The sequence below is a fragment of the Bidens hawaiensis genome, unplaced genomic scaffold, assembly GCF_021521415.1.
Source record: "Bidens hawaiensis isolate Kalapana, Puna unplaced genomic scaffold, B.hawaiensis_p1.1 tig00013187_1, whole genome shotgun sequence".
Taxonomy (NCBI): Eukaryota; Viridiplantae; Streptophyta; class Magnoliopsida; order Asterales; family Asteraceae; genus Bidens; species Bidens hawaiensis.
Genome location: NW_027492113.1, coordinates 463,052 through 475,654, shown reverse-complemented (window position 1 = coordinate 475,654; position 12,603 = coordinate 463,052). Strand labels below are relative to the sequence as shown.

At 36.1% G+C, this 12,603-nt stretch overlaps 1 protein-coding gene and 1 pseudogene across 3 annotated transcripts in view; both read left to right on the top strand.

The window, feature by feature from the left end:
• The first annotated feature begins 3,097 nt into the window (after positions 1–3,097).
• On the top strand, positions 3,098–5,347 carry LOC143543611 (uncharacterized). 2 transcript variants are annotated; one of them, XR_013137106.1, is made up of 3 exons: positions 3,098–4,395; positions 4,426–5,025; positions 5,111–5,347. XR_013137106.1 is itself a non-coding variant. In XM_077035890.1 (2 exons), the coding sequence occupies exons 1-2, from the start codon at positions 3,543–3,545 to the stop codon at positions 4,506–4,508; spliced, it is 936 nt and encodes a 311-aa protein (XP_076892005.1). In that variant the 5' UTR covers positions 3,098–3,542; the 3' UTR covers positions 4,509–5,347. The 2 variants fall into 2 exon arrangements, 1 of the variants encoding a protein (XP_076892005.1); XM_077035890.1 differs by having other exon boundaries at positions 4,426–5,347.
• Positions 5,348–9,007: 3,660 nt separating this feature from the next.
• The window catches only part of LOC143543609 (receptor-like protein EIX1), a 51,630-nt pseudogene continuing 48,034 nt past the window's right edge, over positions 9,008–12,603 (top strand). Inside the window, exon 1 of the transcript XR_013137105.1 lies at positions 9,008–12,126. The product of XR_013137105.1 is annotated as a receptor-like protein EIX1 (transcript). The remainder of the gene's footprint in view (positions 12,127–12,603) is intronic.

Sequence of the window (12,603 nt, the reverse complement as noted above, 5' to 3'; positions counted from 1 at the left end):
GGTAATGTGATAAAAGCATGCAATTCCCATAACTCCAAGATCATGTGGGACGCAACGTGCCCAATACGAATTATTTTGGGTGCCTGGATATGAGGAATTAATGCTGGATAAACAGCTTGGTGATGACGATAAAACAAAATATGAATGGCTTAATCGGTCCCGAAAAAGGTAAGTGTCTTTTGTTGGTAAGTATATCTTGAAAGAATTTAAACCCCTACGGTTCTAGCAAATAGAAATATTAAAGTAAACACAACCTTTATGCCCTTATCGTTTGGCGATCCGTGAAACAACCGAACACCTCTTAATTACGTTCTCTACGTGGATTTGATATGGTATAAAATAGCATCACGGTGTAAGCTTCACCTGTTTTTGCCGTTTCAATTAGTGACATTTTGGAGTTTCATAATCATATCAGCCGGAGTAGCTTTGCAAAGGAAGTTGATCCAAGCCATTTACCATATCACAACAAGATAGTTGACGAAATTAAGATACTAAGCTTCCTTTGGGTAGTCTTAAGAACGAAGAAATTTGGATCAATGGTGTAAATTAGATGTGTTATATTTGTAAGTTGTACGTCTTTTAGTCACTTGCTAGTAAAGTTTTGCCATTAAATTAAACGATCGGATTTGATTCTCTTTGTGATCTGTATTAATATATGGTGGAGGATCAAAAATGAAAACATAGAAGGGAGATAAACTATTTCTTATAAAATGCCGGTCTTGTTTGTTGTTATCTGAATGACAACTTCGAAATTGCAAGGCACTAAACACCTTGAACGGTACGAATCACAGGACCCTTAACCTATGCTTATAATCTCAGTAGGAGACACGCATCAAAGGACGCACATGTATGTGTGATGATGCAAAAATGAGTCAAGAAGTGAAATTATAACCAATTCCGCGAACTTATTTTGTTTATCTGGATTTCCAATATACGCGATGAAATTTAATATGTATGGTGTGGACTTATAAACCAATTTCATGGTGATATTTTTGTTAGTTAAATATGATAAACAACCTTAAAGGTTTTACATCGTCATACGGATTCACTTAATGTCATAGAAGCTGAGAAATTACCAAGGTAACATGGTAATGGTATCTGCTCTTGATCTATAACATATTATTTTCTTGATTTGTTGCAGATATGGTGCAAAGTTTATGGAAAACTACCAATCTGTAATGACCAAAAAACTTGGGCTACCAAAATGTAATAGACAACTTAAATGCATTGTAGCCTGTTTGACTTCAAAAGTCAAATAATAATAAATTTGGTTGTTTTTGCTTAAAAACATTTTAAAGACAGAGCATTGAAGATGCTCTTAGACGTGTAAAAGATGGACAATTAAATGCATAGTAACAGTGGAAATCCAAACCCACTTAACTTTGTGTCATGTCTTGATAATGGGTTGTGTGCGGCTCAAGTCAAACGACGCGTTTGGCTCATGAAACACCTTTATTAGTATAGAAATTAGAAGTTATTAAAGTAATTGAAATGTGAAGGAATTACATTTGCAATTAGAAATTGCCCAAAGATTTGGAATACAAATTAATTGGAGTCCTTTAATGAATTCGAGTGACAAAATAGTACTCAAAAGAGTTTTAATCTATCACAACGAGCACCACATACCGGTCGCACCACCACCGTCATACCACATACCCCAAACACACCGTCCCCACCATGACCACCACGGATACCACCAGCATTTTAGGCATCTCAGCTGCAGATCTAGCTGGCGCGGCCAGTTGCACCATCTCCATCAAAGGTGGCAGCAGCCGGATGTCATGGCCAGCGTGGCGGACACAGTGAGGTTACACATAATAACTAATCATTATTCAACAGATTACACTTAAGTTTCCATGTTTTTTAGACTAAATTCTTAGATTTGCATCTCAGGAAGATATATTTCATGTATTTGTTCAAATTATTGTGATAATAGATCAATTCTAATATCATTTTAGAACCATATGTAAAATGAATGGATTGGTTTCTTTGAACTGCCTTTATCACATCTTTAAATTTAAGACAAAAGTGTCACAAGAATGTGAAAAAAATCTAGTAGGTACAAATTGCCAAGACTTTTGGACGTGTAATTTGGGACAAATAACTTATACACATGATGAAACTTAAATTATCTCAGCCAGGTTAGGATAAGATCTTTTTATAGTGGATTCATATACAGTTTAGGAGTCATACTATAGTAACTGATTAACTATGCATTATAATAAAAAAATAATAACAAACACCTAAATATTAACATCAAAGGATAATAAGTTTTAACAAAAACTGCTACAAATAGGACGCAAGCAATGGTGTTTCATCTAGAGCTTCTCCTTCAATAGGCCTGAACAAGTTATTATTTAATGTTATGTCTAATCATTTGATGTTTGCAATACAAGTTCAAAAGTTATTTTAGAGGCATATTTGGGGCACACTCTTACAATTTTCAACTGCACTTGTTACGTTCTTTAAAAATCTTCTTTGTTCAAAGAAAACCGTTCTTTTCACTTGAAAACCGGCTTTAACCAGAACAAGATTGGGCAAATCCGGTTTTGACCATCTTTGAATAAAACCAAACTAGTTTCAACCCAAATTGATTTGGGCCCAGAAACCATAATTTGCACCTCAAACTGATTTCTTAACATTTCTTACTAAAATATATTTTTATGGATTTAATTATTATACTACTTAGTACAAACTACATTTGAATTGGCATCTTAATTGTTAGACCAGTTTCTTAATTTTGGCTCATAGTCATATTTCATGTTTATGTTCTAATTATTGAAATAATAGATTAATACTACTACCAATTTGAATTATATGTATCATATATGTAGTCTATGTCATGTAATACCCAATTGTTATTCAAATGAATGGATTGGTTTCTTTAGACTGCCTTCATCACATATTTTAAAGACAAAAATGTCACAAGGAGGAAAAGATTTAATAAGTACAAATTGCCAAGACGACGTGTAATATGGGGCAAAAGACTTAAACACATATTTGATGAAATTAGATATTTTTAAGATTCAAACTCTGTTTATATAAATCTGCACATATGTGTTGTTGTTACATATTTAAAAAAAAGAAAGATCACACTTTGATAAATACAATGACGAATAAGATTTTCCATAAGTTCCTGCGTCTTGTTTTTTTTAATTTTCTCGTTTCTATTACCATGTATAAAAGTTACAACTTCCACTTCCGCTAGCCACCAACTCGTATCAACAGGTGCTCACTATAAGTGTATCCAAAAGGAGAGAGATGCTCTTTTTGATTTCAAAGCTCACATTCAAGACCCTAATGGACGTCTAAATAAATGGACTGAAAAGGAAGAAGACTTTGAGTGTTGTAAATGGAATGGAGTTACATGCAACAACCGTACGGGTCACGTCACACGGATTGACCTTGGAGGTAAGATTAGCTCGTCCAACTTCGATTATGCGGAAAAAGAACTTGGAGGTAATATTAGCTCTTCTTTGCTCAACTTAAGCTTCTTGAGCTATCTTAACCTTTCTTGGAATTCTTTTAATGGAACCATTCCCATGTTCATTGGTTCCATGAGCCAGTTAAGCCAGCTTGACCTTTTTGATAATTCTTTAAGCAGAACTATCCCCTTGTCCATTGGTTCCTTGACCAGATTAACAGATCTTGACCTTTCTACAAATTCTTTAAACGGAACGATCCCCTCGTCCATTGGTTCCTTGACCAGATTAACGAATCTTGACCTTTCTGATAATTCTTTAAGCGGAACCATCCCCTCGTCCATTGGTTCCTTGACCAACTTAACAGATCTTGATCTTTCCAATAACTTTGTTAGCGGAACCATTTCTGCGTCCATTGGTTCCTTGACTAAATTAACATATTTTGACCTTTCCAACAACTATCTATTAAATGGAACCTGCATTCCCCTAGAACTTGGAAACCTCACAAACTTGCAAGAACTTGCACTAGGACACCTCACAAATTGTACAGTTGAAAACATAGATTGGCTGTCCCATATGTCTGATTTGAACAGCCTTATGATGGATGGTACCTCTCTGGCCAAAGCAAATAAGTGGGTAAATGTGATTCTAGGTCTTCAAAAACTATCAGTTTTAAGTTTAGCAGGATGTGACATCTCACAGGTTATGCATCCATATTCTTCCTCATTTGTCAACTCTTCTGCAACATCTATTGATGCACTCTATCTCGACGATAATAGTCTGAATTCGTCAATGTATCATTGGTTGTTGCCATTAACTAGCAATAAGCTTCGTACTCTTGATCTCTCTACAAACATGTTAGATGGAAAATCTTTTGGTAATATATGTAGTTTGACAACTTTTTTCTTTAATGACAACTCTGTGGTTGTCAAACTTCATGATTTCCTCAACAATTGGTCTGGATGCACATACAGTCGGGTCACATACGGCCGGGTCACATCAGTAGCAGTACAGAATTTGAGTGCTTCATACATCCGGTTCACAGGAGTTCCCTCTGAAGCTGACATGTCAAAGCTTGCTTTCTGATGTATATGATATTGGTTTGAGCTCGTGCAACCTAGGGCCTCTCTTCCCTAAATGGATTCTAAGTTTAAAAAAACTTACCAGGCTTAATATTGCAAATAATATAATTTCAGACACAATACCTGTGGAGTTTTGGAACATTTGGCCTTCTCAATTAACATACCTGAACCTCTCAGCCAACAACATTAGTAGGGAGGTACAAGATTTAGTATCCAATTTTTTTCCTTACGAATTCTCAATAATAGATTTGAGTTCTAACAACTTTTATGGTCATATACCAAAGGTTCCATCTACTTTAGCATCTTTAGATATTTCAAGAAACAAATTCCACGGAGGAATATCCTTTTTATGTCAAATTTCTGATGATTTTTTAACATATATAGACCTCTCGCATAACTCATTTACTGGAAAACTTCCAGACTGTTTGTGGCATTTCAAAGAACTTAAAGTTCTCAATCTGGGGTCCAACAATTTGTCTAGAAGACTCCCTGCCTCTGTTTATTCTTTTACTAGCCTTGAGGTATTGTCTTTATACAACAACCACCTCTTTGGAGAATTGCCTTTGTCAATAAAAAGTTGCACCATGCTAACATTTTTAGATTTAGGGGCCAAAAAGTTTACTGGTAATGTTCCTCATTGGATAGGGGAAAGCTTATCAAGGCTGTATGTTCTTAGCCTAACATCAAACAAACTCCTTGGACACATCCCTTTACAATTATGTCAACTTGCAAATCTTCAAATCCTAGACCTTTCAATGAACAATCTTAATGGAACCATACCCTCATGCTTGAATAATCTTACTACCATGGTTCAAGAAGGAGTCTTATATGCACAAAATATACATGAAGGATGATCTTGTAAGTTTGGATCCAACACATCGCATTTCGAGTTTGTATCAATGTGAAATGTTGGAATGCTTTTTAATTTAATTAAACGACGAAGTGAATTGAAATTTACATTTCCTAATCTACCATGCCAAACATTTGAATTTAAAGACTCAATAATCTAAGCAGAAGTAGATGCCTTATTCATTTCATTTCCAATCACGGTTACATCAAGTTTAAACATACCATTGAGGGCATAGCCCTTACCAATATACATTCCACGCTTAGTCAAGACAAACTTGTCCGACTCAAACACTAAACGAAAACCAAACTTATTAAGCAACCAATCCGAAACCAAATTCTTACGAATTTCGGGCACATACAAAGTGTTGCTCAAAGTAAGCTCTTTTCCCGAAGTCATCTTCAAGATTACATTCCCTTCACCCTTGATGTCGGCCGTTGCTTGATTCCCCATAAACAACTTAGCATCACTAGCAGCCTCCTTAAAGGTGCTAAAGAGGGTCTTGTCACCACAAACATGACGGGTCGCACCCGTATCAATGAACCATCCTTGCGGTTTGTCCCCCACAAGATTGATTTCTTTAATCATTGTCGAGAGCTCGGTGATCATTGCCACCAACGGTTCACCATTTTCATCCACCATATGCGCACGCTCACGCTTAAGCTTCTTGCATTGGTTCGCACGATGGCCATTCTCATTACAATTGTAACAAACACCAAGGAAGTTTGAAGATTGAGGTTTCTTTTTCACAACCTCCTTCTTCGGTCCAAGGTTCACCTTTCCCTTTCCCTTGTTCATTTTACCCTTACCTTTATGCCCCCCCCCAGAAGATTGTCCAAGTTCAACCATGTTGGCCTTAGCCATTGGCTCCACACGAGCTGATTTTTGAGCCGTTTTATTGTCTTCCTCAATTCGAAGACGAACAATTAATTCATCAATAGTCATCTCCTTTCGTTTGTGCTTAAGATAATTCTTAAACTCAACCCAACTAGGAGGCAACTTTTCAATTATAGCTGCAACTTGGAACGTTTCACTAAGTGTCATACTCTCGGCATGAATTTCATGAAGTATAACTTGTAGTTCTTGGACTTGGGTGATCACAGTCTTGGAGTCAACCATTTTAAAGTCCAAAAAACGGGCCACAACAAATTTCTTTGTTCCCGCATCTTCGGTTTCATACTTCTTGTCTAAAGACTCCCATAGTTCTTTGACAGTCTTTATCCCACAATAGACGTTATACAATGGATCCGCCAAACCATTAAGCACGTAATTGCGACATAGAAATTCAGAATGTTTCCAAGCGTCCAAAGCACTCACACTTTGGGCATCATCTTGGGCAGTGGGTATGGGGGCTGTTTTCTCCAAGAATTGTGCTAAGTTCAAGGTTGTCAAGTAGAAAAACATTTTCTGCTGCCACCTATTAAAGTGGACACCCGTGAACTTTTCGGGTTTTTCAGCATGGTTAGCCATTGTGGTCGCTCCCACATTAGAGGTGTGGGGGTTGGTCAAATGGATAGCAGGGGTAGCATTAGAAGTGTTTGAGGTTGGTCATGTCATTCTTGCAACACAGAAAACAGACCAAGTTAGTAACTTAGAAAAAAAAATTCAGAAAATTCTGAAATTTGCGAGATAAATTTATCCCGTGCGAGATAGCTTTATCTCGTGCGAGATAACACTATCTCGTGTGAGATAGCAAAAAACAGCCCAAAAATGAGCCTTTTTCTGATTTCAGAATGCTAAATCAAGAACGAATCTGTCTAAGTCCAACTTTGAAGATCCAATTCTTGATTCTGAGATCAAAACAGAAAAGAAAAAAAACTGTTTTTAAAACATATACTATTTGAAACAAAACTGGTTTGGATCAAAATAGAATAGTTTCTGAAAATTTAAACAAAGTTTTCACGATAAGCTATCTCGTGCTAGATAGCCAAAAACAGCCCAAAAGGAGCCTTTTCTGATTTCAGAATGTTAAACCAAGAACGAATCTGTCTAAGTCCAACTTTGAAGATCCAATTCTTGATTCTGAGACCAAAACAGAAAAGAAGAAACTGTTTTTAAAACATATACTATTTTGAAACAAAACTGGTTTGGATCAAAACAAAATAGTTTCTGAAAATTTAAACAAAGTTTTCACGAAACGGTTTTAAAAATATTGTTTTAAGATTGTAGGAACCGAATTCGTGAATTGAGTAAATAAACAGAAAATTAACAGACAATTTTATTACTCATACAATACAATACAAGAATCTGAAATACATACAGAATCAAAGAAATAAACCAAATACAATACAAAAAAAAATGTAAACGGTTTGGCTGAGGATCGTGTTGAACACGGGGCCCTTAAAACAATATTTCGTCTCCCAAGAGAACTCGTTGTTTCCCAGGGTACAACAGCCGGAGCAGTAGTACTGCCGGAGTTAACCGTAAACCTAAAAAATGTTCGAATAAAAGAAACCAGAAATGTAGAAGATGAAGAAGTTGAAAAAACCTTGCAACAATGCTTGTGTTGTGTGTAAGGTTTGGTGTGTGTTGCAACTTAGTTTACCTCTCTATATATAGAGGAAAAACAAGGCACAATTCTCCATCCCACCAATGTGGGATACACCACTATAGTATTTTCTTTCAAATACACACAATCACACATCGATATCTCATTCATCAATGTCTATTAGTGTGCGTTATAACAACCTACTAATGCACACGTAACAAATTTTCCAACAATAATAACTAATTGTTATTCCAATGAATGGATTGGCTTCTTTAAACTTCCTTTATCACATACTTTTAGGACAAAAATGTCACAATGCATGTAGAAAAAATCTTCCAAGTACAAATTGCCAAGCCTCAATCCATTTGACGTGTAATTTGGGGCAAAAAAAACATATACTGATATACACATAATTGATGAAGTTAGATCTTTTTAGGATTAAAAAAACATATACCAAAACTGATTATGAAACAAGTCCAGGTTTTAAACCGAACCCCAGTTTACTATCGATTTGAGAGCTCCTCTGTTAAAAACTGGTTTGGAACACGTTAAAACTGAACAGAACCGGTTAAAATAATTTTTAACCGAACAGATCCGTTTCCACTTAAAAACCAGTTTTGACCACCTTTGACCAAAACTGAACCGATTTCTGGAAGTGATTTGGGCCCAAAAATCAATTTGCCCACCTCAAGCTTATATCTTAACATTTATTAACTAAATTCTTTTTTTGTATCTAAGTATTATACTACAGATTGTATATTACCAGTTTCTTAATTTGGGTCAGTCATATTTCATGCTTATGTTCTAATTATTATTGTGTTAATATATTAACAGTAACTATATACACCATATAGGCGAACTATATCACGTGAACGGATTGGTTTCTTTAGACTGCCTCTTATCAAATATTATCTTATCACATATTATAGGACAAAACTGTCACAAGGTAGAAAAAATCTAAGGTGTACAAATCGCCAAGACTCAAGCCATTACACATATAATTTGAGAAAAAAAAAACAAATATTTTCAACTGGTGCACGACAAGATATTTTTAGGATCCACAAAAATTTAGTGGTTAAACTATAGCAAATGTGAGGTTTGTCTCTTCAAACTCTGTTTATATAAATCTGGTCATATGAGTTGATGTTATAGATTAAAAACAGAAAGATCACACTTTGATACAACACAATGGCAAATAAGATTTGCTATAAGCTTATGCATCTTGTTTTGTTTATTTTCTCACTTCTCTTGCTATGGCTCGAAATGAGTACTTCCACATCCCTTAGCCACCAACTCGCACCGATAGCAGCTCATTATAAGTGCATCAATAAGGAGAGAGATGCTCTTCTTAATTTCAAAGCTCACCTTCAAGACCGTGATGGCCTTCTCAATTCATGGAAAACCAAAACAGAAGAAGACTATGAGTGTTGTAAATGGTATGGAATTACATGCAACAACTATACAGGTCATGTCACGTGCCTTGACCTATCCGCCGATTCTAGCGTAAATGATCTTGGAGGTAAGATTAGCCCTTCTTTGTTCAACTTAAGCAACTTGAGTTATCTTGACCTTTCTTATAATTTTTTTAGCGGAACCATCCCCTCGTCCATTGGCTCCTTTGCTCAACTAAGCTATCTTGACCTATCTTTCAATTCTTTTAGTGGAACCATTCCCACGTCCATTGGTTCTTTGACCAAATTAACACAACTTGATCTTTCCCGTAACTTTTTTAGCGGATCCATTCCTACGTCCATTGGTTCAATGACTCACTTAAGCTATCTTGATCTTTCATATAATTCCTTTAGTGGAACCATTCCCACGTCCATTGGTTATTTGACCAAATTAAAACGTCTTGACCTTTCAGGAGACTATCTTTTGAATGGAACCTGCATTCCCCAACAACTTGGAAACCTCACAAACTTGCAACGCATTTCACTTAATAACATCACAAGTTGTATAGTTGAAAACATAGATTGGTTGTCCTATATGTCTAATCTGAACGAGCTCTCTATGAATGGTATTTCTCTGGCGAAAGGAAATAAGTGGGTAAATGTGATTCTAAGTCTTCAAAAACTATCATTATTAAGTTTGTCAAGATGTGACCTCTCAGAGGTTATGCATCCATATTCTTCCTCATTTCTCAACTCTTCTTCTTCTTCTTCTTCTTCTTCTTCATCTATTGAAACCCTTAATCTCAATGATAACAATCTGAACTCATCCATGTATCATTGGTTCTTGCCATTAACTGGCAATAATCTTCAAAACCTTGATCTCTCTGGAAACATGTTAGATGGCAAATCTTTTGGCGACCTTTGCAGTGTGACATATTTTACTTTTAGTTACAACTCTGCTGTTGTGAACTTTCATGATTTTCTCAACAACTGGTCTGGATGTACATCAGTTGCATTACAAAATTTGTATGCTTCTTACAGCCGGATCACAGGGTCATTATCTGATGAGATCCAAATGTTTTCCTCTCTAGAAGATCTACACCTTGATCATAATGAGTTAAATGGATCAATAAGTGAAAAGGTGTGGGAGCTACCCAAGCTTCGAGCTCTTGACATTTCTTCCAACCATCTTAGAGATGCCATCTCTGAAAAGATTGGGAAATCAAAGATTTGGGAAATTAACCTTTCAAAGAACTCACTCAAAGGAATTCTATCTGAAACTCACATGTCAAACCTTTCTTATGTAGCTTTTATTGATTTGAGCTCTTGCAACCTAGGGCCCCGCTTCCCTAAATGGATTCAAAAGTTTAAAAATCTTGACGAACTTAATATTGCCGATAATCGAATTTCCGACACAATTTTTGTGAAGTTTTGGAACATTTGGCATTCTCAATTGACATATTTGAATCTCTCAAGCAACAACATTAGTGGGGAAGTACCAGATTTAGTATCCAACTTTAAATCTGATTATGCCTTTAAATTAGTAATAGATTTGAGTTCTAACAACTTTTATGGTCATATGCCAAAGGTTCCATCTACTTTAGCATCTTTAGATCTTTCAAGAAACAAATTCCATGGAGGATTATCTTTTTTATGCCAAATTTCTTATGGGTATTTAAGTTATCTAGATCTCTCGCATAACTCATTCACCGGAACACTACCAGATTGCTTGTGGCATTTCAAAGAACTTCAAGTTCTTAATCTAGGATCTAACAATCTCTATGGAAGTCTCCCTACCTCTTTTGAATCTTTGATTAGACTTGAGGTATTGTCTTCATACAACAATAACCTCTCTGGAGAATTGCCTTTGTCATTAAAAAACTGCACAAGGTTAACATTTTTAGATTTAGGGGCCAACAAGTTTACCGGTAGTGTGCCTACTTGGATAGGAGAAAGCTTTCCAGAGTTGTATGTTCTTAGCCTGACATAAAACAAAGTCCTTGGACACATCCCTTTACAATTATGTCAACATGCAAATCTTCAGATCTTAGACTTGTCAATGAACAATCTTAATGGAACCATACCCTCATGCTTGAATAATCTTAACGCCATGGTTCAAGAAGGAGTCTCATATAAACAAAGTATACATGAACTTTGATTGCATCTCCCATTCTTCGAATGAGTTCCCCCACCACCTAGTGTATGCCTCCCTAAGTATACCCATCTCCATAATCATTTACATTAACCATGAAATGATCCATTGGCAAGGAAATATACAAGAATTCAGTAGAAATATAGGATTTTTAAAGCTCATTGATCTATCAAGAAACAATCTAACAGGACATATCCCTTATGAAATAACCAATCTCCATGGATTGGTTGCGCTGAACGTGTCAAACAACGCTCTGCATGGGAAGATACCATGGAAAATTGGTGAGATGAGAAACCTTCTAGCTTTGGATATATCAAGAAACAATCTTGTGGGAGAAATACCATCAAGCATAACCAAGATGGACTTATTAAGTTATCTAGATGTGTCATATAATAACTTGTCAGGGAGAATTCCATCTAGCACTCAACTCCAGTCCTTTGAACCTTCAAGTTACACAGGAAACGCAAAACTATGTGGACCTCCATTGTCCAAATATTGTCCAGGAGATGAAGGTGCAGAAGTACCAACCGGAACTGAGGATGACGCAAAAGAGAAAGATGACCTCCAAAGATGGTTTAACATTGGTGTCGCCACTGGTTTCCCGATTGGATTCTGGATAGTGTGTGGCCCTTTACTTCTCAATCGTCGTGCGAGACATGTTTTTTTTCACTTTCTGAAAAGCTTGCAAGACATGGTTTATGTGAAGGTGGTGGTTTTCTTTGCAAAATTGAAAAGGTTTTCTTTGTAAGTAGTTGTATGTTGTCTCTAGTATTTAAGTGTAGTATCTATGAAAGATGTAATGTGTTCTCTTGTATTTGGACTGCGTTTTGTGAATAAAGTTGCCACCAACACCATGGGTGGCCATTCCCCTGCCTTGTGTCAAATAAAATGACAATTAATCTATAATTGACAAATGACGATCTTAACGCTGTCAGCATTATTATGGTGAAACGATTAATGTTCATATGCAGGTTACGAATGACAAATTCACATAACAGAAACAGCAAATACAAATAATTTGAAGGGAGCAGTGTGAGTATTACCTTAGATCTAGGAGGTTGATTATGTGATTGCCACCTGAGATTGAATCGAAGAAAAACAATTTTTATTCCTAAGCTATTAAAACGTATTATCATACTAAGAATCTGTACGCAATATGCGCTTCTCTGTATAGTTGTCGCAGCTGAAGCGTGTGTGGGTTGATTGTAACTGCAGCTTGTT